Below are 23820 nucleotides of genomic sequence, written 5' to 3' on the forward strand. Positions count from 1 at the left end.
CAAATTCAGATATCGTAACAAGAGGATCACTCCTACAAATTCTCCTCTGCGCCAGCTTTTATCATCATCACACACACGGCTCGCTTCCTATCAGCAAATTTTTGTTAGATAAAATTTTAGTTATGTTCCATATTATGTTCGATGATGGTAAAGTATGACACCTCTACAGCGTCTTAGAACTCTGAGAAGGCGCCATGCTGATATTATTTTGGAAAGTTTTCCCCTCATATGAAGCAGTTTAGCTTCCGGGCATGTGGTAAGACGTTCTATGAAAGTAGAAAACTTTGAAGAGGCTCCAATTGTTTGACATTAACAAACGGTATAACTGATAGCTTTGTAAAGCCCTCTACGGTTTAGTATGATTGAAATAAACAGCCTGCTCGCGTGGGCTACATTTGTCGTACCTGAATGGTACGCTGTTTTTATCTTACCGCTGTCTATATTGATTCAGATTTATTATTCAAGGGCATATCCTAGAAATCAATGCGGCCTAAAACCTGAATCAACATCATCACTAAGCCCATAAGCCAATAAAGCAGTTGTGTATGAAATACAGGAATGTAGGCACTTCAAAGATGCCGAACTCGTAGCAACCAGAGCGGACATCACAAATTACGCAATAACAATAGTTAGATTTTATTATTGTCACATGCCACTCAGCAGAAATTAAAATAGTATAAGCACTGCAAGCCACACAAACGTTCATAAAAAACAATTGATTTAATGCACACTGTTATAACTACACTGCAAATAGAATTGGGATCTATCATTGAAATAATGTAAGCGAGAACACCGGTAATAATTAATTTACCATGACACGAATCAACCATAAAAATGCATATATAAGAACATGAAACAGAATGGAGTATTGTCAACTTACTGTCAAGAAACATACCAAGCACTGTCTAAAAGCTAGTTATGGATCAAACTTTTTATTCGGCGAATGGTCAAGTGCATCCGCTATTTTATTGCACTTAACTGCACATTCCAGAATAATAGCTCATTCTCATTTGTGTTCGAAAGTGCGCGACAACATTATCGCCGCGCGTGTGATCTGATGAGACAAAATTCTTTCGCACACAGAATTTGCGAGAATATGAAAGAAAATCCGGATATAGTTAGCGGGAAAATTATAATCCGGGACGGGGGCGGCCGTGAACAGTGGTCACCATAAAAAAGGGAAACAATGTAGGCATGATCATACCAAGTATTTTTCAAATTCTTCAATACTGATGCATACATTTTGGTTCATATAACACCCGGAAAGATATATTGAACGGAGTGTAATTTGTCGTCAACGCTAAACCGTAGAAAAATGCAGGGCAGAGCAATACGGGCACAGAAGCTGTATGCTTCTTCAAGAATGAATCTTTCATATGATGGTTGAGTGCAATGAAAGGGAAGTGACAGGAACTCACGAATAAATTTGTCGTCCTTTTTACTAATATTGGCTGCGCCATACTAATATACAATATTTGATATGGTATTTGATATGGCCTGCCTGTAAACTCATTTTCGTGCTATGAAAAGCACGATTCACTTAATGCAGCCACCATATTTCTTGGCTTCGCAGACATTTATCTAATTGTTTTATGGTGCAGCACTATGCATGATTTCCGTAGCATAAATGCATCCGAGAAGAAAGGGTAAAGAAACACAAAAAGGGCCCTCTATTTTATCATGCGTATGTGCTTCTTATTGCAAATGTGTGCGTGTTTCTTATTAGTTAATTGGTTACAATAATGCGACGTACAGGTCGGCTTAATGTTGTTTGTTTGCGAACACTTTCGTGACGCCTCACACCGACAGGCATTGAGATATGTGTAATTTTTTAAACTGTTTTCGCCAAGAATGCTGATTAAACAGTCCTAATAGAAATATTTGTCCTGAAGCTTGCTAATTTTGATGGATACATTTCTGATGATTCACTGTTCTCGTTTGTTAACAAGATTTGCTGCATCAGCTGATGTAAGCAGGTGATATCGTTGGCAGGCATTGAACGAAAAAAAAGATAATAAATTTTCTTTGGATGTGAAAGTGGTACATGAGCCAAATACACGTTAGGTGTCGACTGTTCCAATGCATGTTAACTCATGTCATTATTGTATTTAAAATGACCGGAAATTTATTGAATTCACCGCGTCAAATAATCCAGTGCGTGTATGAAGCCTTGACGAACCTTAACAAACCTGGTGACGCACTGGTGGCATACGCTGACGTCTTCTACCAGCTCATGAATGCGACCAAAAACTTCCTCGTAAAATCGAGTAAGTACCTCTTCTGGCTGGACACACATGCCCGGACAGGGGGATTTGTCTGCTTTTATTTTTTTTGCATTTGCTGCTGTTATGCTATACCTGCTTCCATGGAAGTATACCGCTGTAGCTAGATTCACACCTGGCGGCCAAACCCGGCTTACTCCTTGGGCCAAGTAGTCCCGTGATTCCTTTACACAGGCAACAAAGCCTAGGTCCCATTTACATAGTCGGAACGCGCTTGCAGAAAATGCATGATTACGCTCCTCCCCAACGCATGCGCGAGTTCCTGACGCACCGAAGGCGAGAGCGTTCTTTTCTGCGCCAGACTGCGATTGTCGCAATTGGGCGTATGGCCAACAAATCTACAAAGTTAATACTCGCCTTTAAAGCTCGCTCAGATAACAAGCCCGACCAATCCAGCTCACGTAGACAGACTTTACGCTGAATAGGCTCAACAGAGGACCGACGACCGCCAAATCCACGGACGGAAAAACCGATCAGCAATTTCAATCCGACCTGCAGGTAAAAAAAGGCCGAAGTCGGCGAGGTCCGCATATTTTCTTTATGCACGGGTCACTTCATGCGCTCTTCGCAACTGAAATCGCGCCTTCTTTCCCTCGTGTGACCCCCTGTTCGAGAACACAAGTTTGTGGCCTCCTAGCGGCTGCAGGGGCTGCTAGAATGTTTACGCCTCAGCTGATTGTTCCTAATGACTATTCAGAACATACGTTATGAGGTCATCGAGAAATTTGTACTTTACTGCACGCTACAATCATTGCTCCTCCACTGATGGTTGATAATGACTATTAAGGACATAAGTAACGAAAGGTTACAGTAAGCTGCAATTTATTGCCATTCTGTTTGTCCGTTACAAGGAATTCATCCACTAAAAAAGAAAAAGGAATCTTAGCATATTACCATCGAAATCTTACCTATCAGCTCCTGTCGCGGTGGCTGATTGGGTTACGCTGCTGAACGTGAGGTCGCAGGTGGAATTTCCGGTCGTGGCGGCCGCACTCTGGTGGAGACGGAATATAAAAAACTAAGAAAAAAACTCATGTTTTCTGATTTAGGTGTATGTTCGAGAACTTCACGTGGATGATATTCCTTGGCACCCCATATTATGGCGTCCTCTCTTTCCCCGTGTGTTTGTGCAGCACACTAAACCTTATGATTTGCATTTCTACTAAAAAATAAGCCCAGATCTACCACACTTTTTCCAGCAGCATCTGCGGTCAACTTGCCGTAAAGTTACAGATGCCCGTAATTTCAATTCCTAACAACGCAATAACATGCCGTCAATTTACAGCAATGTTAGCACTTTTTTGTATATTGTTGAAGCGGAATTTTTATAAAGATATGCCTGCTACAATTATGGTATCCCGTCTACTCGATAGGTATTTTCTATTACCCTCGCCCTCCAGAGACTTTCTGCTTAAGTAGCACAGTTTACTAGTGATGCATCCCATCCGAAGTAAAGAAAATTAGCAATACCCTGAAAATGCTTTGTGCAATGAAACTGCACCAGCAGATAATACACATGCACGTTAGCCGTTATTTCAAGTAATAAAGGTCCCTGTAGATTAAAAATAAGACGGGAAACAGTATAAAAAACAAACAAGCAAATCAATGGAAAAAATAAAGTCATGTTTAGGGTGCAGTGAACCAATAAAGACCAATATCTCTGATTTGTAAAGTTGGCACCTTTATTCATTTTTATATAGTCAAAGTGTCGATCAGTACAGCCGAACTATGTGGCACAAAACTGGGTTATCCTATTACTTTTACTTGAAAGTAATTATCCATTCGTAGGACCTTCAATTTACAGAAGAGCTATTCGTGAGCTATGGGAAAAAAAAAAGAGCACAGATCTTAAGTTCTTGATAATCTTTTTTTTGCGTAGTGTGGTCTCATTATACGTTAATGGTTAATTGAGTTTCGAAATTCAAGCTAGCTGCTTGAGGTAGGAAAATATATCATACAAAAATGTATCGGTCTGCTTTTGTGATCCTATGCTCAAAGTTTAGCAATTTGATTACGGTGGTTTACACAAGTTCATCCCAAGGAGCACCATAAAAGATGGTACACAACATAGGAACCAAACTTCAAGTCCAATATTTGTACATTTGTGAAGTACACTGCAATATGCAAAAATTTCAGATGTCGTATCGTTAGTTCGATGAAAGGGAACAATGCACATGAAGGGCATTACGCTTCATGGGTGAAGGAAATACAGTTCATGCGGGGAAAAACGCATTGAACAGTTTCGTGATAAACATTGTCACCCTGAGCTCTTGGTTAAGCTACAGTGTGGGGCTACTTTACTTCCCATTGATACAGTGATAGTTGAGTTAAACGAAATTTCTGATTCGTCGAACGATATTAGAAAATCCATTCAGGTAATTAAATTACAAAATTATGTGTGCAGTTCTGGGCATAGTCCCTTTATCACCATTCCACAAACTAAATCAGGCGTGATAGAGCGTAAACAAGTACATTAGTGAACTTCGTTTTCGTGAATGTAAAAAAAATTAGACCTGTAAATATCACATATGCGACAATTTCGCGTAAGCAGGAAGCAAAACTCCAAATACTTTTATTAGAACCACTGCTCTCATTATCGAAATGAGAACGCATGCCTCTACTGCGTATGTCGGAATTCTGAAAGTTCTCATCATGTTCCTTCGGTAATATGAAAAGCAAATACAAGAATTCCCCCATGCATGTCCAAGTAAGTTTTAGAGCGGGACGTTGCCGGCTCGCAGCCTTCTTCCATTTTACTTTCAGAAACATTAGCCATCTAAGATGAAGCAGAGCACATCTGGACGATAACTGCTCGCTCTCGTACTGACACTTTCGGCATTTCATTACTGAAAGCCTTGCAATTATACCTTTACAAGACGTTCCGATTCCTGCACTGGGTGTGAACTTCACCTCTCGTATTTCATGTCAGAATTAACAGCACTTCTTCGACAAAATTGTGGGACTACCAATGCGCTCACTAACGCGCCGTTTTGTGTCAATTCTCCGTCTTCGATACAAAACGCTGCCGAGTGGAAAACCGTGGCTGCAGCGCAATGCAACGACCCTGAACATGCATGTTTTCTAGACTGCCTGATGTTTCTCCTCTTCCTGACTTCCACCATTTTCTCCTGGATGTTGCTTATCTGTGAGACTTCAACATGTGTGGCTCGCCACAGCGTGCCACCAGATTTTCAACGCGTCTTTTCCAATGTTCTTCACAATTAGAGCCACCCGTGTATCCGCGCATTCAGAAGTTCATCAGTACCCGTTTCATTTGGCCAAGTTGAATGCAGATGCGCGTCGATATAGGCCCATGCTTACCTCCCGTGCTAACGCGAGAAGATTACAAGACACACCGTCACGTCAGCCTCTCAGTTGTTGTCCCCCTATGCACGATGAAGCTATGTGACTTCGTGTTAAAGTTAAGAAAGCGATCACGTAAATGGCACTGGCAAAACGAGGCCCTTTGGGCATGAACAGCAAACACTGTATTTAAAGAACACATTACGCGATTACGTATCAGGACAAAGCACAATACATGAAAGCCAAATATCTATAGCGAGGCTTCAACGAGTCATGTAATGGCTTAGACACAGGTAGACGGGCTTAAGTGCGGATGCAACGGTAAAAGACGACATAGCACTGAGGAAGTCGCGATGACCGACACCGCGTTGAACTGTAAGCACGAGGTCGTGGGATCGAATCCCGGCCACGGCGGCCACATTTCGATGACGGCGACATCCAGAAAACACCCGTGTACTTATATTTAGGTGCACGTCAAAGAACCCCAGGTGGTCCAAATTAATCCTGAGTCCCCCACTACGGCGTACCTCATAATCGGATGGTGGTTTTGGAACGAAAAACACCATATCGATTTTTTATATTTTATTGCGATAGCAATTATATGGACACTTCAACCGGATTTCTGCCGTCGGCGTCGCTGTCGCCGTCGCCGTCGTTGTTGCCGTCGCCGTCACCGTGAGGTTCCGTATAGATTCCAAGGGCGATAAAACCGTCGCCGCGCGCCATATGCGCGAGCGAAAGCGCGCGGGGGACGCGCGCTATCACGGAGGGCGAACCCCCCCCCCTCCCCCTTCCACCCCGCGCGCTATCACGGAGAGCGAACGCTCGGCGGAAAGCAAACGTGACTATCGCGCAAAAGACCGTGGGGGTATGGGAGGGAGAGAGGGAGGCGGGGCGGCGCTGTGCTCCGGCACCAAAGGCGTATCTTGCCACTCAATCTCTCACGTGAAAGCAACAAAGCGGGAAGAGGGGGGGGGGAGGCAGCTTCTCCTCTGCCAACAACTTCTCCTTTGCGCTTTGCCCGGGGATGCCGGGGATGCCGGTCGTCCGCACCGTCTCTTATCTCCACATGGCTCTGACCTTTCTATGCCCTGTGCATTCGCCGCTCAGTTTCCGTTGAAGCGATAGACCGCGCGAACCTGCGCTTGCTGCCACCGTTTTGACAGTCGTTGGCTGCGGTCATTCAGTGTGATCTATTCATGTTTGCTTGTGCGCGCTGACGCCACGATTATTAATTCAGTTAGTAAGCCAATGTGTCCAAATTTATGCAGCCGATAAAACTACTATCCCTACCCCGAATAGCTCTCTACTAATTTGCTATCGCAATCACTGCTTCGCCTTTCGGGCGAAACTGCGACATTTTTTTTAAACGCTGGGAGCTGAACATGGCGGAATGCCACAGCCGCACGCCCTTTCGGCTTTCGCCAGTCAGAGCTGGGGAACGGCTCTGGAGACGCTCGGTCGACTCGCGTGGGACGCCCTTGCGACATTCGCCAACTGCGGGATACATGAAGCAGCTTGATCTGACGTCCACGCACAGGTGGGATCCTGCAGCGGCCTTGGGCCAAAACCTCGGCAGGGCCCTGAACACCATCCTCTCCATCCCGCAACGTCATCCACACTCGCCGTTTCCCTCTGAAGTCTTTTTTTTTTCTTTATCTCCGCTTTGGCGGGGAACTCATTGGTGGCGAACTTCTCTGCCTCGTGTAACCACCGTTAATCGTGTTTGTCATCTTCTCTTGTATTGTCTCCAAATACTGGCTAATACCTACTGCGAGGGATTGGCCAAGAAGCAGGCGGTTTCAAGTATGTCTATTATAATTAAAACAAAATCAAATTTGCATAGCAGAGCATGGGTTAAGGAATATAACTTAGAAATTAGAAAAAGGTACTCTTAAGAATTGTCATATAAAATAATTAATTATAGACAAGTGAAATACCAGGAATAATTGATAATTTACTCTTTTTTGAGTAACGAATAAAAAAGTTGTCGCAGTTTCACCTGAAAGGCGAAGCATCAATTGCGATAGCAAATTTGAAGAGAGCTATACGGAGTAATGATAGCAGCTTTATCAGCTCTATAAACTTGGACTTGCAGCAGCACCGGCAACACGCAGAACTGTTGTCGACGCCGCCGACGTTTTGCCCGCGTTCGCTCAAAATGCGTGCGGCGTTGGTGACTGTTGCCGGAGCCTCTGATATAAATAGGCACTTGGTGCCGCAGCTAAACGTCACCTCCCTTCCCTGCCCCTCCCCCCCTCCCCCACAGCCTTTCGCGCGTCGGAAGAAGGTACGTTTACTCTACATATATGGTGATTGTAGAGGAGGAAGGAGACGCCTACTTCTGCAGCCCTTAAGGGAGCACAGCGCAGAACGCGCGTTTGTTCTCCGCCGTGCGTTCACTCTCCGTGAAAGCGCGCGTCCCTCGCGCCCTTTCACTCGCATATACAGCGTTCGGCGGCGCGCGGCGACGATTTCATCTCCATTGACGTCATACGGAACCTCACGGCGACGGCGACGGCGACAGCGACGGCGACGGCGACGCCGATTGCAGAAATCTGCTTTTGAGTGTCCATATAATTGCTATCGCAATAAAATGTAAACAGCGAGAAAAGCTCCCTGTGGCTGAATCATAGGGAAGTCGCCCTAATAGAAATAATGGTTGGCGAGCTTAGCGAAAGCCGAAGTGTTTTTCTTTGTGTGACATCGCTCGTGTGTTTTTTGGGCTAAGATCAAAGTGTGTAGTTTTATTCGTCCGAAAGGGACCCTGAACCACTTTTTATCGAAGTGGAGAAAGACATTTGAGGTAAATATAGGCTATTTCAGAAATACTTTGCCGCAAAAAGTACTTCAATGCGTTGAGCGGTAACGGAGTTTGGCAGTGAAACAAAGCCCCAGCTGTGCTCCCCCTTCCTTCTTCAATGCTCTGCACTGCGGAGGCTACGGCGGAGTGGGGCGGGGCCACAAAGCTCCGCCTTCAAAACGTCACCGTGGTGCGCAGTTCAAGTTTCCTATTTTTGTGGTTACGCTACGCTAAACGTATGCCAAACGCGGTTGTCCTCAGAGAGCCGCAGTGCGCTTAGCCAGTGGACTCGTGGCGGCACCCCGCGTCGGCCGCGGTGTAACCGAGCGCAGCGACGAATAGCAGCCGCGTATTGGAATGTGCTTTATTACGCAATAAAGCGCACAGAAGAGAGTGAGGATCACGGCTCTGTTGAAACGAGGGCGTTTGAGAGAAAGGTGACTTCGCGCTCCACTTGCGAGCTCTACGCACCGCGTACGAAAGCAAAACTTTGTTGAGATGTTCACAGCAGTGTATGCTACCCGCGGACTATGTTATTTCACAAAGTTCGAGGGGTGGTTCAGGGCCGCTTTAAAAATCGGCGGCACGAGATACGAAACTGCGCAGTAGATGCAGGAGCATTGCAAAAAGAATATAGAGGGGACACAGCAACACCAGACCGGCGTAAGTAAAAATTTAGAGTCGGACTACGGAATCCTTATTTTGTAAAGGAAACTTAAAATTTGCCTTGAATAACACCAGTTATTATTTCATCGGAAACAAAGGTGGTGGAATTCAGAAGACTATGCTGGAATAGATTATGAGGCATTGTGCGATATAGAGAAATGGCTGTACCTTGCCGAGGTTAGAAACGATGACCTTGGTAGGAGCTTCCATGCCACCCCTTTGTGTCATTGTCGTATTCTTCATTTGGTCGATAAGCACTCTACCCGCGCACGCCATGACAGATCCGCCGATGTCATCCTCGAGCTGGTGGGCCCTCTACCTTCGTCATCGGGCGACTGCTACCTAGTTGCGTATGTCGACCGCTTCGCTTATTGGGCTGATGCACTTTCAGTACCGAACGCCACCGGAAATCACGGTGGCAGCCGCTTTCGCCAACGGCTGGGTGGATCGTTTAGACTGCTCCGCGGTTATTATTATTGACTGGAGAAAACAGTTTGAATGCGCACTCTTGGCTGCTTTCGTGGCTCTCCTGGGTGTTCACCACATACATACCCTCACCTACTACACATCTGAAAACCACCTACCACTTTCCGCCCTTACCGGTAGCTCCAAACCACGCTTTCGACCACGCGGCAATAATGTTGTACTGCCCATATTCGCATTATTGTTCTTGGCATTTTGTCACTTCATAAGGGGACCTCGTCGGTTGCGAAACAGTCGAACTTGTGTGTCCGTTCCCCTGCGGTAGCCGGAATGTTTTAATGCGAAAGCATTATATGCGTCATCATGCGGAAAATCCGGCGTTAACTCAGATGGTACCGAAACCACGTGACCAAGTGATGACGTCACGTTTCAATGTCAGTGAAAACCAACCTAGCCTACACCGAAAAAAATTTACTTTGCCCAATTCGAAAATTTAGTTGACATTTTTGAAAATTGACCTGGCCCACTCCCTAAATTCACTTTGAACAATTCAAAAATTTAGTTGACCCCCGTTCAAAACCGACCTGGCTCACTACCAAAATTGACCTGGCCCACCCCTAAAATTTGGGTGGCCCACCCTCCTAATTGAATTTGCCTAATTCGAACACATGATCATGTGATCAGGCCATGTGACATGGTCACATCACTAAGTAACATGCTTAAGTTGCAAGGTCACATCACCAAATGATGACGTCATGTGACAATGTCGCAATAGTATGGACGTCGAGATGTCGACACGCCAAGAATGATTTCGCATTCAATGCACGTAAGCAACTTATGTGCCTCGGTAACTTTTTTTCCCATCGTCACCAGGGGCCGGATTCGCAAAAACGTTCTTACGCTAAATCTGTTCGTTGAAGCAGGTGTCAGCCAATCGTGGTGTTGGACATATCATTAGCGAAGGCGGCTGTCCAATGGCAAGCAGCACTTACGAACAAAATCTTTGTAAATTCGGCCCGAGATTCTCAACCGCGCCCTCTAGAATACGTTTATGGTCTTCGGTGCAGTTTTTTTTCACCTCCGCCCATTCTTTCATATTGCCTGAATTCTCATCAGGTTTTTATCAGCCAGGACCTCGCAACATGCACACGTTTTTTGTCCGGCGCCCCCTCACCTCTGTCTACGACGGACCCATGCGAGAGCCTGAGGGCGCAATAAAGACGTTAACGTTAGGACTGAACGGCTGACACATTGCAGTCACTGCTTACAGATTGAAACCTGTGTAGATTACTTCTGCACAGGCCACTGACCATTTACACAGTTCACCACCTATACCGACCTCAGAGGCACGATCTCCGGTCCCCAAGCACGTCACCGGCCTTTAACAACGACACACACTGCAGGGGGGAGGGAAGAGCCTTATCGCAATCAGCGTGTCGAAGAAGACAGGAACCTTGCGCAGCACCCTTTCTGTTCAAAGTACTTGAGGCCCTCAAGTAAGGGGCGTGACACACGGAAACGTCACTACTTCAGTGGCAGCACTTGTGACAGGTCGCCTGCCCTATCGTCTGCGAGCGTGTTAGCAATTCTTCGTGGCGCAGGCAACGATAAGGCGACGAACCACCGCTATTATAATGGTTTAGAATAGTACTCTAACGCAGCTGTGCGGTGTGACTGGCCACGACCACTTGCCGCCACGTGCTTGGGTACTTTTTTCATGACTTCGTTTTTATAGTTGTATCAGTAGCGTTTGAATGATTCACTTGACACTGTGTTTAGCAGTTTTTCTCACTCCTTGGCGCTCAACGTTGACGCTTAACGTATCCTCAGCTATCTCTGTTCGCGCTTTACACTGCTGCGAAAAAAAAGGAATGTCAAGACTTTGCGGACTGCATTGCTCGCTCTTTCTCGACAACCGTAACTCCTCCTCTTTCTCTTCCCTCTGACCCCGCTATGTTTTCATTGCCCAAAAATCCATCCTCCGGCGTGACATGCATGCTCTCACCCGTTCTCTCACAAAATGGGTTGCCCCGCCTATCTGCTTCCTTCCCCATGATCTTTCTCGGGAAGGAGCCATCACTTGTGCTTGGGGTCAACCATACGAAGACACTGTGCGGTGTCCGAAGCGCTCCGCTCGTGCGTTTGTAGCGGATGCCCACCATCTACTTTTGACGTGCCCTGAGACAAAGACCTTTCACGAAAGTATACTTAAAGTTGTGAAACGGAACATTGATCAAGTTGAAGACTATGAACGATGGATAATAGACAACCCATTTTATAAGTCACTGTTGCAGTATCTCTATGAAACGGACATGCATGCTTATGTTTAGTTTCATACTAACGTTATGCTGTACGGCAACGCAGGTGATTAAAAAAAACGCCGACTTTGAAAGAACGTAATTAGGAAAGTTAGCTAACTTTCTGTGCTTATGTTGCGTTTCTTGTGTGAATTGGACTCTTTGATTGAGATGTTGTACTTGTCATGGGAAATACTCAAAATGCTACGTTGAATCGCCTGGTCCACATGTCTAGCTAGTCAGATATATTCTTATGCACCTCTCGAGAGCAAGTGTAAAAGATAACAAAACACGTAACTCATGCTTTTCAACATTTACTGGATTATTATTGTTCTGTATCCAACGGGGAATACCTGTAGCCACAGGGCCACAATTCGAGATTATCGGGCATAAATAGGAATATTTAGCACATAAGAAGTCAACAATAGGTGGGTCAATTGTAAATTAATTTAAGCTTTTGAATATACATATTGACAATGACCGCCCCATTACGTTTCAGCAAAAATCGCCCCAGTGCACCAACTAACAGATAGTTGTGACATAATTATGTCATTGTCCACTTTAACTTATGAGCACTGGGATGAGAGGGAAACCTTTTGATGAAGTGAGGTAGGGTGGAAGTACTCAGCGGAAGGAGTCCTTCTGGGCTGGTTTTTCCGAGCCCTTTTCTTTATAATAATGTTTATTCTGATGTTAACTGAACTGCACTAATTAGCGCAGTTTAGCATGGAATTAACGACAAGAATGTTGTCGATGGTTAAGAGCGTTCACATCTTAAACAAAATTCGTGTTTGCTGCTCGACGCATTCACACTCCTATAAATTCTTTACCTTTCCCAAGATACAAATTTTACTTTTATGAAACGACAATGTTGCTTCACTGAAAAGCTATATAACTCAATTCCTATGCACGACCTTGACGTCCATACCTTTCTTTGAACAGTGGCCACTAATTTCAAGAACATGGTTGGCATGGTGAAAGCGGGAACCGTAGAGCTTACCTGTTCCGGTGGCAATACGAGTGTTTCTTTACCAAGTGCCGTTATTGGTCAGGTAAGTGAATGTAATATATTAAAAAGTTATTAAAGTTGGCTAGGTATAGGAAACAGCGCCAGAAATGTCTCAGGTGTTGCCAGATGGAACGTTCGCATGCAAGTTATTAGCATTAGGAACATAAATGTGATCTCAATCATGTAGATCGAGAGATTGAGCATCATAGCCTGAACAGACAAGGGAACGTATACAAAATAAATGTTGAGAACTTGTGTGCCACGGTTAAGACATTCCCAATTTTCCCACGGTTCCATACAACAATGAAACATGGCAACGGCAGAAAGTAACGAAACAATCCTAATCGTTTTGAGCGTCAGCCTAATTATGTTTCATTCCGATCGCAATTATATGGGCACTGCAGGCGAATTTCTGCCGCCGTTTTCAGTGCTGGCGTTTGCGTCGACGTCACTGTAAGGTTCCCTATAAAGTCCAAGTGCGATTAGATCGGAGCCGCACGCCGTATGCTGTAGGTGTCAGGGGCAGCATGTGAGGGTGACGCGAGAAGGATGGTGGCTTGGGGAATAGATGTTTGTTGACCCTCACCAGGGGCGTCATGCAGACCCAGTGTGAACACTAGGACAACGGAGGCAAGCAATACAACGTCCCCACTTGATCAATCATAGTGGCGCGCACGGAATTCCCGTGAAATATTTATGCTTCGCATAAAATTTTGCTTTGCTCAGCCAAACCAACGCTGGCCTGTACACCTCTTAATGTCATCTCCCCAACCAATACTTTGCCGTCACTGACTTTGTTCTTTTTCCTTAGTACCAGTTCTGTTCATTCAACTAACCACCGATTGGTAGGTCTAGGCTCTGTTCAACTCCAATTCTTCCACGCAATATACCTGCAGGTCTTCCTGCATGTTGGCTTTACTGCGACTAGCGCCTATCAATCTGTCTGGCTGGGTGTCTAACCATTTTGCCGCCAACTTGAGTCACGAGGTATTACGCGGGTTAACGAGCAGAGCAGCAGGCTGGTCGGCTCAAGCAACATGGTTCGAAACCAGCTCTCGGACCAGTTTGGTTTCCTGCGTATGTGACGCTGGATAAATGACGTTCTTCAATGCACCTCTTTTATGCCAACTTGGGTAACTAGGTACGTGCCGCCCTTAATTGAACTTCTTCGAAGCCAACTTGGGTCACTGATTATTCGCCACTGAGTATGTGCCACTCTTATGTTTGGACAAAGAGTTAAATGATTACATAAAAGAGTCCACGTCGTTTGCTGATATATGCACCGGTATAAACTGGTGGAAGTATCCATGGATGCCAGAATTGTAGTCAGGTCGTGTCGTGACTTCAATGCCCACTGCTTGCGGTAGCGTCGACAGATCGGGTTGAGGCAAGGGCATGTCAACACTAGGTGTTTTATGGTAGCCGTTGAGAAGGACGGCGAAGAATACGGGCAAGCATTCCCAAATGTTTCATAGAGGTTTTGCAGTTAACTGTGTGTGACCGATGGGGTATGTAGCGCCCCCACATGGAGTCGCGGCATATTCTGGTCGTTTGGTAGGTTAGAGGCCCACTCTTCATATATAACGTCGATGGATCTGGCTGAAGCCACGGCACATCCACAAAACACGTTTCATGGTTGCTGTGGATGCGGAAGACGAATAGTATGGTCAGGTATAGTATTCTCAAATGATTCAGGGAAGTTTTGCATCCAGGCGTAGGGGAACAGATGGCAAGTGCCGGCCCAACATGGAATCTCCACAGTTCTGGTGGCCTTGTAGGCCGAAGGCTCACAGTTTGTAGGTAGCGTGAACCAATCTGTCTGAGGCTAAGATAGGTCCTTAAGAGGTGTTTGTTAGTAGCAGTTGATGCGAAAGCTGAACAAATATTAGTCATCGGCTATCAACGCGTTCCTTTGACATAAATTGAGATCTCTTATCATTGGGCTATCAGTCTTGCGCTCACGTGTTCCCTGCGCGCTCCCAAGCGTCAGGTCACTTCGTTCTCTTGAATGTTTTCGGCCACAAGTCACTTAGGAGCTGTTGCGCGCTCACGGTTTAGCGCAAGTTCCTCAATAACGAAGGTATTCAAAAGAAATTGTTTGTACAAGACTTCTTAGTGAGCCCTTCATGCGACCAGACTATTATCCGCTCGTTTCCCATCCACAAAAACGTGACGCTGGGCTGAAAACTGCATACCTAGGCTAACAGCGTGGATCAAGTGTTCAAGCGAGAACGAGAAGGTGGTGTAACGGTACCTTGATAAGAGCAACCCCTTGTAGAGAAACGAGCTAACAGTATTTGCTTTCTCGCATTTTACGCCAAGTGAAGCTTCCTTACAGGTAGCGTCGCTGTTTATGCTACGATATGGTAAGAAATACTGCAGAAAGCCTCTGTTGCCGTTACCTTAATTCTTCGGTCTAAAGTAGGCACCTTGTATTTTAAACGATGACGTTTACGCAGTTTTTTTTTATTCGGGCAGTGTAACTCCGACCTTGGAACGAGCTGTCAAGACTCGCTCGTAAGTTTCTTCACCTTTCAAAATTTGTATGACCTTTTTTGACAAACATTTACGACAGAGTTGTTGTGATCATTGCCGTTTTCAGCTGCCACGTTTCTCTCACTATATGTAGAAATATGTTTTACAAACTCGATATGAAGACAGGAACATGAAAAAGAAAAAAAAAAGCATGATTACTTCACAGCCAACATTGGCACAAAAACAGTCTTATGCAGTACTTCTCTTTTCTGCTCGTAGGCGGCGGCACCGCCCCGAGCAAAAGCGCGGGTACACGGAGGAGTGTTAGATATATAAGGCGCGTCTGTGTAGCTCTCTGCAAATGCGTTTGTGGCGCAATGGGTTAAACGCTCGGCGATGTATCGTCGCGGACCGAGAGGTCGTGGGTTCGATTTCCAAATTTTGCATGTTTGTGGAACTTTTTCTTCTGGTTTCTTTCTTTGTATTATGTTCTCTGACGTATTTCCGTGACGGAAATACGTCAGTGAAGTCTTGGTGGACCCCGGCATAAAACACTTTCGTGTTAAAAAATTTGTAACCCACAGTACGCCAACACATTCACGCAAGTAACATTTCGCTTAAAAATTTGCAAATATTTTAGATGTACACATTGGAACATTCTAAAGGAAAGCTCGAAACAGGTTTGTTATAGTTCCAGCTGTACAAAAGCAGTTTCTTTATTCGGGTTACTGCACACTACTAAATATTTGATAAACGCACAACAGAAGCAACGATGAAACTCGTGAATCAAATTACAGTGCTGCCTCCACACACGTTCTCTATAAATCTAAATGCTATAGAAGTTCACAGGACGATTTAAGTTTGAAGTAAATAACAGTGGTCGAACATGCAATCTCACTGCTGACTGATACACGTCCACGAGCGGCAGGGGCTCATTTAAGCGAAGCTGTCATTTGTGTTCGCGAAGAATACTATTATTGCGATAGCAATTATATGGACACTCAAAAGCAGATTTCTGCCGTCGGCGTCGCCATCGCCGTAGCCGTCGCCGTCGCCGTCACCGTCGCCGTGAGGTTCCCTATGACGTCAATGGAGATGAAATCGTCGCCGCGGGCCGAACGCTGTATGTGCGAGTGAAAGGGCGCGAGGGACGCGCGCTTTCACGGGGAGTGAACGCACGGCGGAGAACAAACGCGCGTTCTGCGCTGTTCTGTGCGTTAAGGGCTGCAGAAGTAGGCGTCTCTTTCCTCCTCTACAATCACCATATATGTAGAGCAAACGTGCTTTCTTCCGACGCGCGACAGGCTGTGGGGGAGGGGGGGGGGAGGGATGAGAGGCGACGTTTAGCTGCGGCACCCAGTGCTCATTTACATCAGAGGCTCCGGCAACAGTCACCAACGCCGCACGCATTTTGAGCGAACGCGGGCAAAACGCCGACGGCGTCGACAACAGTTCTGCGTGTTGCCGGTGCTGCTGCATGTCCAAGTTTATACAGCTGATAAAGCTGCTATCATTACTCCGTATAGCTCTCTTCAAATTTGCTATCGCAATTGATGCTTCGCCTTTCAGGTGAAACTGCGACTTTTCTTCTTCAGCGACCATTTTCACGTATAAAGCACACGACCAAGTTGGACCCATTGTCAACCGTAAACCCTGCTAGGGTCGATAAACACCCTAGCCACCCTAGCGGGGACGGTGAGATGGCGGAAAGCTCGCCACATCCGCCATGCTGCGCAGTGTGACAATGACTATAATTTTTGGGATCCCCTTTGAAACGGGGCAGTGACAAATAGTCAGCTAGCCTGATTGAGTTAATCAGGTATGTTATACAAGCTTTTCATGAGCGGGCAGTGAGCACGCGGCGACTGCGAGGAGCACGAAGCCGCAGCGCACTTGCTTCCCGCTGGTGGGTGACGTAAGCAAAAAGTCGGATGGAGGGGCGGGACTTTACGGTAGCTGCAGTCACGCTGTTTCGGTTGCGCGTGCTCTGATAGCCGCATTTAGTCGTGCCACAGTTCCCCTGGTAATCGCCTCTTTCCAAATAAAAACGTTGATCAGGCTTGTATAAAGAACTCGCTGTAATTTCCGAATTAGGACGAGTCAGATAAAAGTAAATGCTCAAAAGCTCATTAATAGATTTTTGTTCATCGGCGAACCCCATATCACCCGTCATCCCTTGGTCGCCATCACTGACGGCATGTCTCCGACTGAAGTATTTTTAAATATTAGTTAAAACCTTCGTAGGAATACCCAGTATAGAAGCACCGAGTTGCTGTTGTATGTCATATCGCAGGATACTCAATTCGCGTAATTGTAAGTTTACTGTAAACATTTCCTTAGTCTCTGACACTTATCCATTTTTTTTCAGTCAAGCATTGTTTCTCCGCTTGTGTCTCTTGTAAAGGTACGTACCAACCATTCGTATGAAATAGATGTTTCTTTCATTGCGTTCGTTGTTATAAAACAACTGAGTTTTATGGAAATTAGGAAATTTGCTCATGTCGCGGTTTGTTATTGATTATTCTGGTCAATGTTTCGCCAGTAAGATAACCACCGAAAAACCAAATGACATAATTATAGCAAATTATTATTATTATACCAACGCTCCTTTGGAAGCTGTGCATTGCCTCAGGTATCACAACGAGGTGAGGCGTGATGCTCTTGTTGCATACCCTAGTTATTGTGCGCGTTGCCACAATTCCGCCGCCAGTGTTTCGTTCACGACAATATATGCAAAGAAAATAATGAACAAGGTTTTGTGAACCGATGTGGTAATTCTGTTTTACATCTGCAATCACATATAATCGACTCATCACTTTTGCCATCCAGCTCTCTTGGAGCATCTGGGCTAGTATAGAGCAATAATTACTACGTTTGCAGCACCATACAGAATTAAAGGTTCAAAAAGATATGGTAACTCTATTAGAGTTTTTATTTTCACACGTTTTAGGTATATTTGCGCTTTGTTCATCAGAAATACAATTACCAAACTGTATGTGCCCCAAAGAATTGAAAACTTGTGAGATTGCCTTTCTTTCAATTCGGTGCATAACCTTATTTATAACATTTTGTTTTTACGCATATTTTACTGTTCCCTACAAGGTGCGACAAAAAGCATTTTTATTCCTGATCAGGATCTTCCGCATATCTATAAACTCGCCATAGCAGTGTAGCGGCAGTGACGCTGTGATGCAAAACGCGAGGACGATGGATCAAGTCCTAGCCATGGCGACCGCACATATATAGGGCCGAAATACAAAAACACCCGTGCATTGTATATACCGCGGGATGCACCCCAGGCGGTCAAAATATTCAAATATGCAGTGCCTTGTGGAAAACGCTCTTCCCGGTGCTTCGGAAGACAAGACCATGACCCTCCTCTGTGACCTTATGGCCGGCACCAACATGGATGCCTTACTCCGGGATATGCCATTGCTATGGAGTGCTGTCTTCAACTCCAAGGCAATCTTGTGTAAGTTCTGCAGCGTCGAAGGAGTCACGAAGTTGCAGTTCAAAAGTTGTTTGGTAAAAATGTCTGTGGCATAAAAGGGGGGTGCAAGCTAACGTTAGCCAAGGGGTTAAAAGAAAGGAATATGATGCAGAGCCAACGCATGTGTTGCGATTTAGGTGAAACGAATTTTTCGTCAAGTGGGAAACAAAATGTTATAAAATTTGCCCATTCCTGCGTCTCTGACGTACAGGAAATTGACGTAGGCATACACTCTGGCATACTCGTGCTACACAATGTGGAGAATCTTATATGTGCTTGTATTACTTCATTGTTCTTATGTTTACTCAATGTACTGGCGCTTCATGGCCAGTCCCCATTTGGGGGTATGTGATAAAGTATGGAGATCATAATTATCATTAATGGGCGGCGATCGTACCAAAGAGATAGTGGGTTTTACATATGTTCATGCCGCTTCTATATATCCCTGCCACTTAGTTACAAACTCTAACTATGAAGGTAAATATTATAAATAGTGGCGGTGTTGAAATAGGAAAATTTGCGAATTGAATACGAGTATTTGAGAAAGAATACCACCGACTATCGAAGCATATATCGAATATTTTCTGATTTTTAAGCTAAGATTATATGTGCAGTTTGCCAGGAGGCCATCTGGTAAAAGAGAATTCAGGTTAATATACCGTGCATATTTTTTTATTGGAAAACTAAAAAAAAATCCTGTAACACTTATTTGCGTTACTACAGCAATAAATATTATTTCCCGGCCGGACATTTGCGCGACCAACCACAGCAATCCACGAACTAAATAAACGAATTACGTTAATTACTTTACGGCATTTGTTTATATGGGAAAGTGGAAGAAAAGTGCCTTGAAGTCTTGTCACGAGTTTCTAAATTTCAAAATGGCTGTGTAGACCTAAATACGTAAGCCTAAATACTCGGTGACAAGTCAAAACGGTCATTTTGCTTGAAATAGCACGCAGCACCTCGAAGCGAATCTTTGCTTCCAATCCTTGAAGGAGGTCAACGTTTGGCGTGAAGTGAAGCTTTCGCAGCACTTCGCTTTTCATACGAGCTGATTCTGCTTGGCGCTTTGCGCAGCTCCCGATTGGACGTGTAGTGACTCAACAGAAGGTACGAGACAGATTCTTTTATCTCGCGAGCAATGGATGACAACGTCGCGGTGACAACAATTGCATGAAGATGGCGTCTCATGATCAAGATTGAAGGATGTAACCATGTTTACGATACAATGACGACAAAGGAATGAGATTATAGGGACCGAGGTTAGGCCAAGTATAACAATACGTGAGTCGGCGTGCGAAAGAACAAGGAACCGTTCAGGCCGATGGCAGGAGCAGATGAAGCTATATTTATTGTTCTATTTTTCTAACCTCGTACGGCAAGAGTCATTGGCCGCCATCAGTGGCTCTGCGGTATGCTTCCCTGCAAGCCGCAAGGGGAATGGCACTGACGTAAGCTGGCACCGAAGTTGTTGTGGTGCCAGCAGTATACGCGGCGACGAGGGCTTGAACAGTAGCTAGACCTAGGAGACAACCTGGAACGGGAATCGTAGTCTCGTCGACGAGGGTGGGATGGTGGCTGTAGTGCATTAACAGTCTCGGCAAGGTCGTCGATCAGTTGCTCAAGGTGAGACTGGCGGTCTTCGAATTGCGACACCGACACGGTAGATGCCGTCCCCACAGTACCACGTGCTGAAAGTCAACGAAGCGATCGGCCATCTAGAAGACCAATGGAACCACGAAGCTGGTATGATGACGGCATGGAGAAAATTGTTCGACGTTTCTGAAAGGAAGAAGATGGTACGACATTCGAATGGAGAATCTAGATGAACGATGATGGAAGGAGCGCGATTATATCACGACGGGGTATCACAACGAATGCAAGACGATGGCTACGTGACGACGACGCAATGTCGACAATGACGAAAACAAGAACAATCGCGGCATGATCACGATTGAATGACGACATGATTGCGGCGTTCTAATGCAGACGGCAAGCATTGAAGGTTTTTTAAATTCAAGAATGGCGTAGAGAGAATATATTATAAGCATACAGTCTGCAAGCTTATTGCTCAGAAAGCTGCTCTGTTATTTGTAGATTCGACGAAGGCAGCTTATTTTTCACACGTTTCAGTTCTCACCCACAAGGCACCCTCCATATACCAAGCACTAGCCGTAAAATCGTGAATAAACACTTTACGAAGTATTATGTCAATGCTGCGGTCACGTCCACACTGTTTTACAAAAATGAACAAAACAACTTCTTTATTTCTTTTGTCACGCTTAATTGTTGGGAGCTTTACTGATATTAAAGTTGATTGTGTGAGGAATAACATCGGCACGCTGTACAGCCCCGTTGCCATCGTGAGGCTCGTACCCAGTTCGCTCGCTGGCTATGCCCTACCTGCTGGTGCTGCGTTTCTCGCTGCCGCTCTACGACCCAAATAAGGCCCCTTTACAATTGGTGGAGGTGCTGGGTACGACCGGAAATCTGGAACTTCGCAACCGGACACTACAGCCTGTCTTCATTATGCCGGAAGAAGGACCACCCCAACCACAACCACAACCCGCTGCTTCGGTGCCTACCTTGGTCTGCCCTGGCCCGTTATGTCAACGCGACCCACCCATCTTCAGTGGTACAGAAGATCATGACGTAGAAGACTGGCTCGCTGAATACGACAGGGTGAGCACCCACAACCACTGGGACGACATCCAAAAGCGGAATTACGTGTCGTTTTACTTGAGCGGTGTCGCCAGCGTGTGGCACCGAAACCACGAACGTGATCTCACGACGTGGGTGGCCTTCAAAGCTAGCGTAACGGAGGTATTCGGGCGCCCCGCCGTTCGCAAGCTTCGCGCGGAGCAACGTTTGCGTGGTTGTGCACAACAGAGCGGGGAGACATTTACTAGTTACATAGAGGATGTTGTCGACCTCTGTAACCGCGTTGACGCCGCAATGGCTGATGCCGAGAAGATCAGGCACATCTTAAAGGGCATTGAAGACGACGCCTTCCAGATGCTGCTGGCGAAAAACCCGGTAACAGTGTCAGAACTCGTCAGTCTCTGCCAAAGCTTCGATGAACTACGCAAACAACGCGTAGCCACCCGCCAATCTCTTCCACAGGCCACTTCAATGTCGAGCTTGGCTGTTGCCCCAGATAACACTTCGCTGTTAGCACAGATCAAGGACTTCGTCCGTGAAGAAGTTGCCCGTCAGCTTTCGCTGATGCCGCTTACAAACGGCCCGTCGAGTTCTCCATTGGCGCCCGCTCTGCAATATGTCATCAAGGAGCAGGTAGCCGACCACGTCCCGCCTTCGTTCCAGCAGGCTCCGACTGCCACTCCCCTGACGTACGCCGAAGTCGCTGCGAGACCTGGACTGCAGACCTACAGTCCACTTCGCCCGCCTTTGCGCCCGCCTCTGTCCCCTCCCGCCCGACCAGTGGTACAGCGCGCACGACCTCAAGACCATTGGCGCACGGATGACAACCGTCCGATTTGTTTTTATTGTGGCCGTGCTGGACACGTGGCACGTCACTGTCGCACCGAACGTCTCCAACAATGTGCCTCCATATGCGCCACGTTTCCAACAACGGCGCAATTATTCGGACAGCTATGATTCTCCTCCTTCCGCTGAGACCGCCTTCTCCGCTCGCCGTTCACCATCTCCTCGCCGGCGCTCCCATTCGCCCATGCACCGTCGGCGGAGCCCTCTGCGCCAGGAAAACTAAATATCGCAGTTCAGGAGGCAAGAACTGCGGTGTCAGCAAAATATGGAAGGCCGCATAGTTCACCGAAAAACGTTATTGAAATTCTTTTTTTCTTGCGTGATATTATCTTCAAGAAATGGGCTTTATCATGAGTGTTTTGTTGATATAAAATAGAGTAATTGTGTTTTTAAAGCTGGTAATTGAGCTGAATCTGCTGATGAAAATGGATAAATGCCGCGGGTAATAATAAACATTCTCCTTCTGCTGCTTTCAGGTAGATAATTGAACATGGTGCATCCAAAGCATTGCGCCCCGACGGTACATAAGAACATGCCTCGGTTATATTAATAAACTGATGTTTCAAAAACTGCTCTTGCTGATGATGAATTTTCCGACAGTATTAACTGTCGGTAAATAAAATAAAGTTTCTCCGCCGTATAATTTGTTGTTTTAGAACAAATGCTAGTGGTGTCACAGTGCATCGTCCTTCTGAGGCGCCGCTGATTTGCGGTGGACGAGTTAGCCAAGCAACGCGCTTGAGGAGCGTACTGATCACCTTGAGTATTTTAATCATTCTTCGTAGCTCTTGGGATGGCGCCACTCAATCGCCATTTCTTGCCACACAACAATGAGTATGATGATTGACGCATACGTGGATGGCCTGTGGGGTCAGTATTCGGGGTATTCTTGATGTAGCCTTCCCCGTCTAACCCCTCAACCCAGTTGTGCCACGCGCCCTCCTGCGCGAATAAAGAAGCACCCATCGATCCGTGGCGGTTGACAACGACGGGTTCTGCTCGGAACTGACTGTCAAATATACCGTCAAAGCCGTAAATAGCCACGCTTACATGAATGCAACAGAAATTCATTGTATCGACATTCAAGCGTATCACATCTCATCTAAAGGAGGTAACTCTGTAGGAAAACGTACCGCACCAAATGCGCGAAACTAGGGTAATGGGAAAATGGATAATTCGCATTTCAGTGGCGTATGCATAGACAATAATGTATCAAAAATTCTGAGAGCACATTTGCTGCGGGATGAGAACCAGCCTTCCAACCGGCGGGGGTCGCAGCCGGCTGGCAGCGGCCACCGATTGGTAAGAAAAAATAGAGGCCGATGGAGCAGGCAGCATGCGATTACTTTAAACTCGTGATTATATTACGTGCATAATCAGTGTCTTCTTTATGAATAATATTTGAGATGAAAATTGGCGCGTTACTTCAATCGCGACGTCAAAGTAGTCGGGTTCCCTTTGAGGAGATAAACGCCAAGATGGCTGCGCAAGGATACCACTGGACAGAGCAACTGCGGACACACTGGTAACCTTTATTATCCTGTTGAGGTACGGTACATTCC

General features: G+C 45.9%; 1 protein-coding gene across 1 annotated transcript in view; it reads left to right on the forward strand.

Moving 5' to 3' along the window:
- Window positions 1-22832, forward strand: part of LOC119464812 (uncharacterized) — a 38611-nt gene extending 15779 nt beyond the window's left edge. Inside the window, exons 7-12 of the mRNA XM_049655933.1 lie at window positions 2156-2267; window positions 12717-12826; window positions 15262-15300; window positions 17627-17662; window positions 18583-18730; window positions 22735-22832. Coding sequence (XP_049511890.1) covers window positions 2156-2267; window positions 12717-12826; window positions 15262-15300; window positions 17627-17662; window positions 18583-18730; window positions 22735-22742 — 453 coding nt within the window. The 3' untranslated portion in view covers window positions 22743-22832. The remainder of the gene's footprint in view (window positions 1-2155; window positions 2268-12716; window positions 12827-15261; window positions 15301-17626; window positions 17663-18582; window positions 18731-22734) is intronic.
- Window positions 22833-23820: the final 988 nt, after the last annotated feature.

This window comes from Dermacentor silvarum, chromosome 9 (assembly GCF_013339745.2).
Source record: "Dermacentor silvarum isolate Dsil-2018 chromosome 9, BIME_Dsil_1.4, whole genome shotgun sequence".
Lineage (NCBI taxonomy): Eukaryota > Metazoa > Arthropoda > Arachnida > Ixodida > Ixodidae > Dermacentor > Dermacentor silvarum.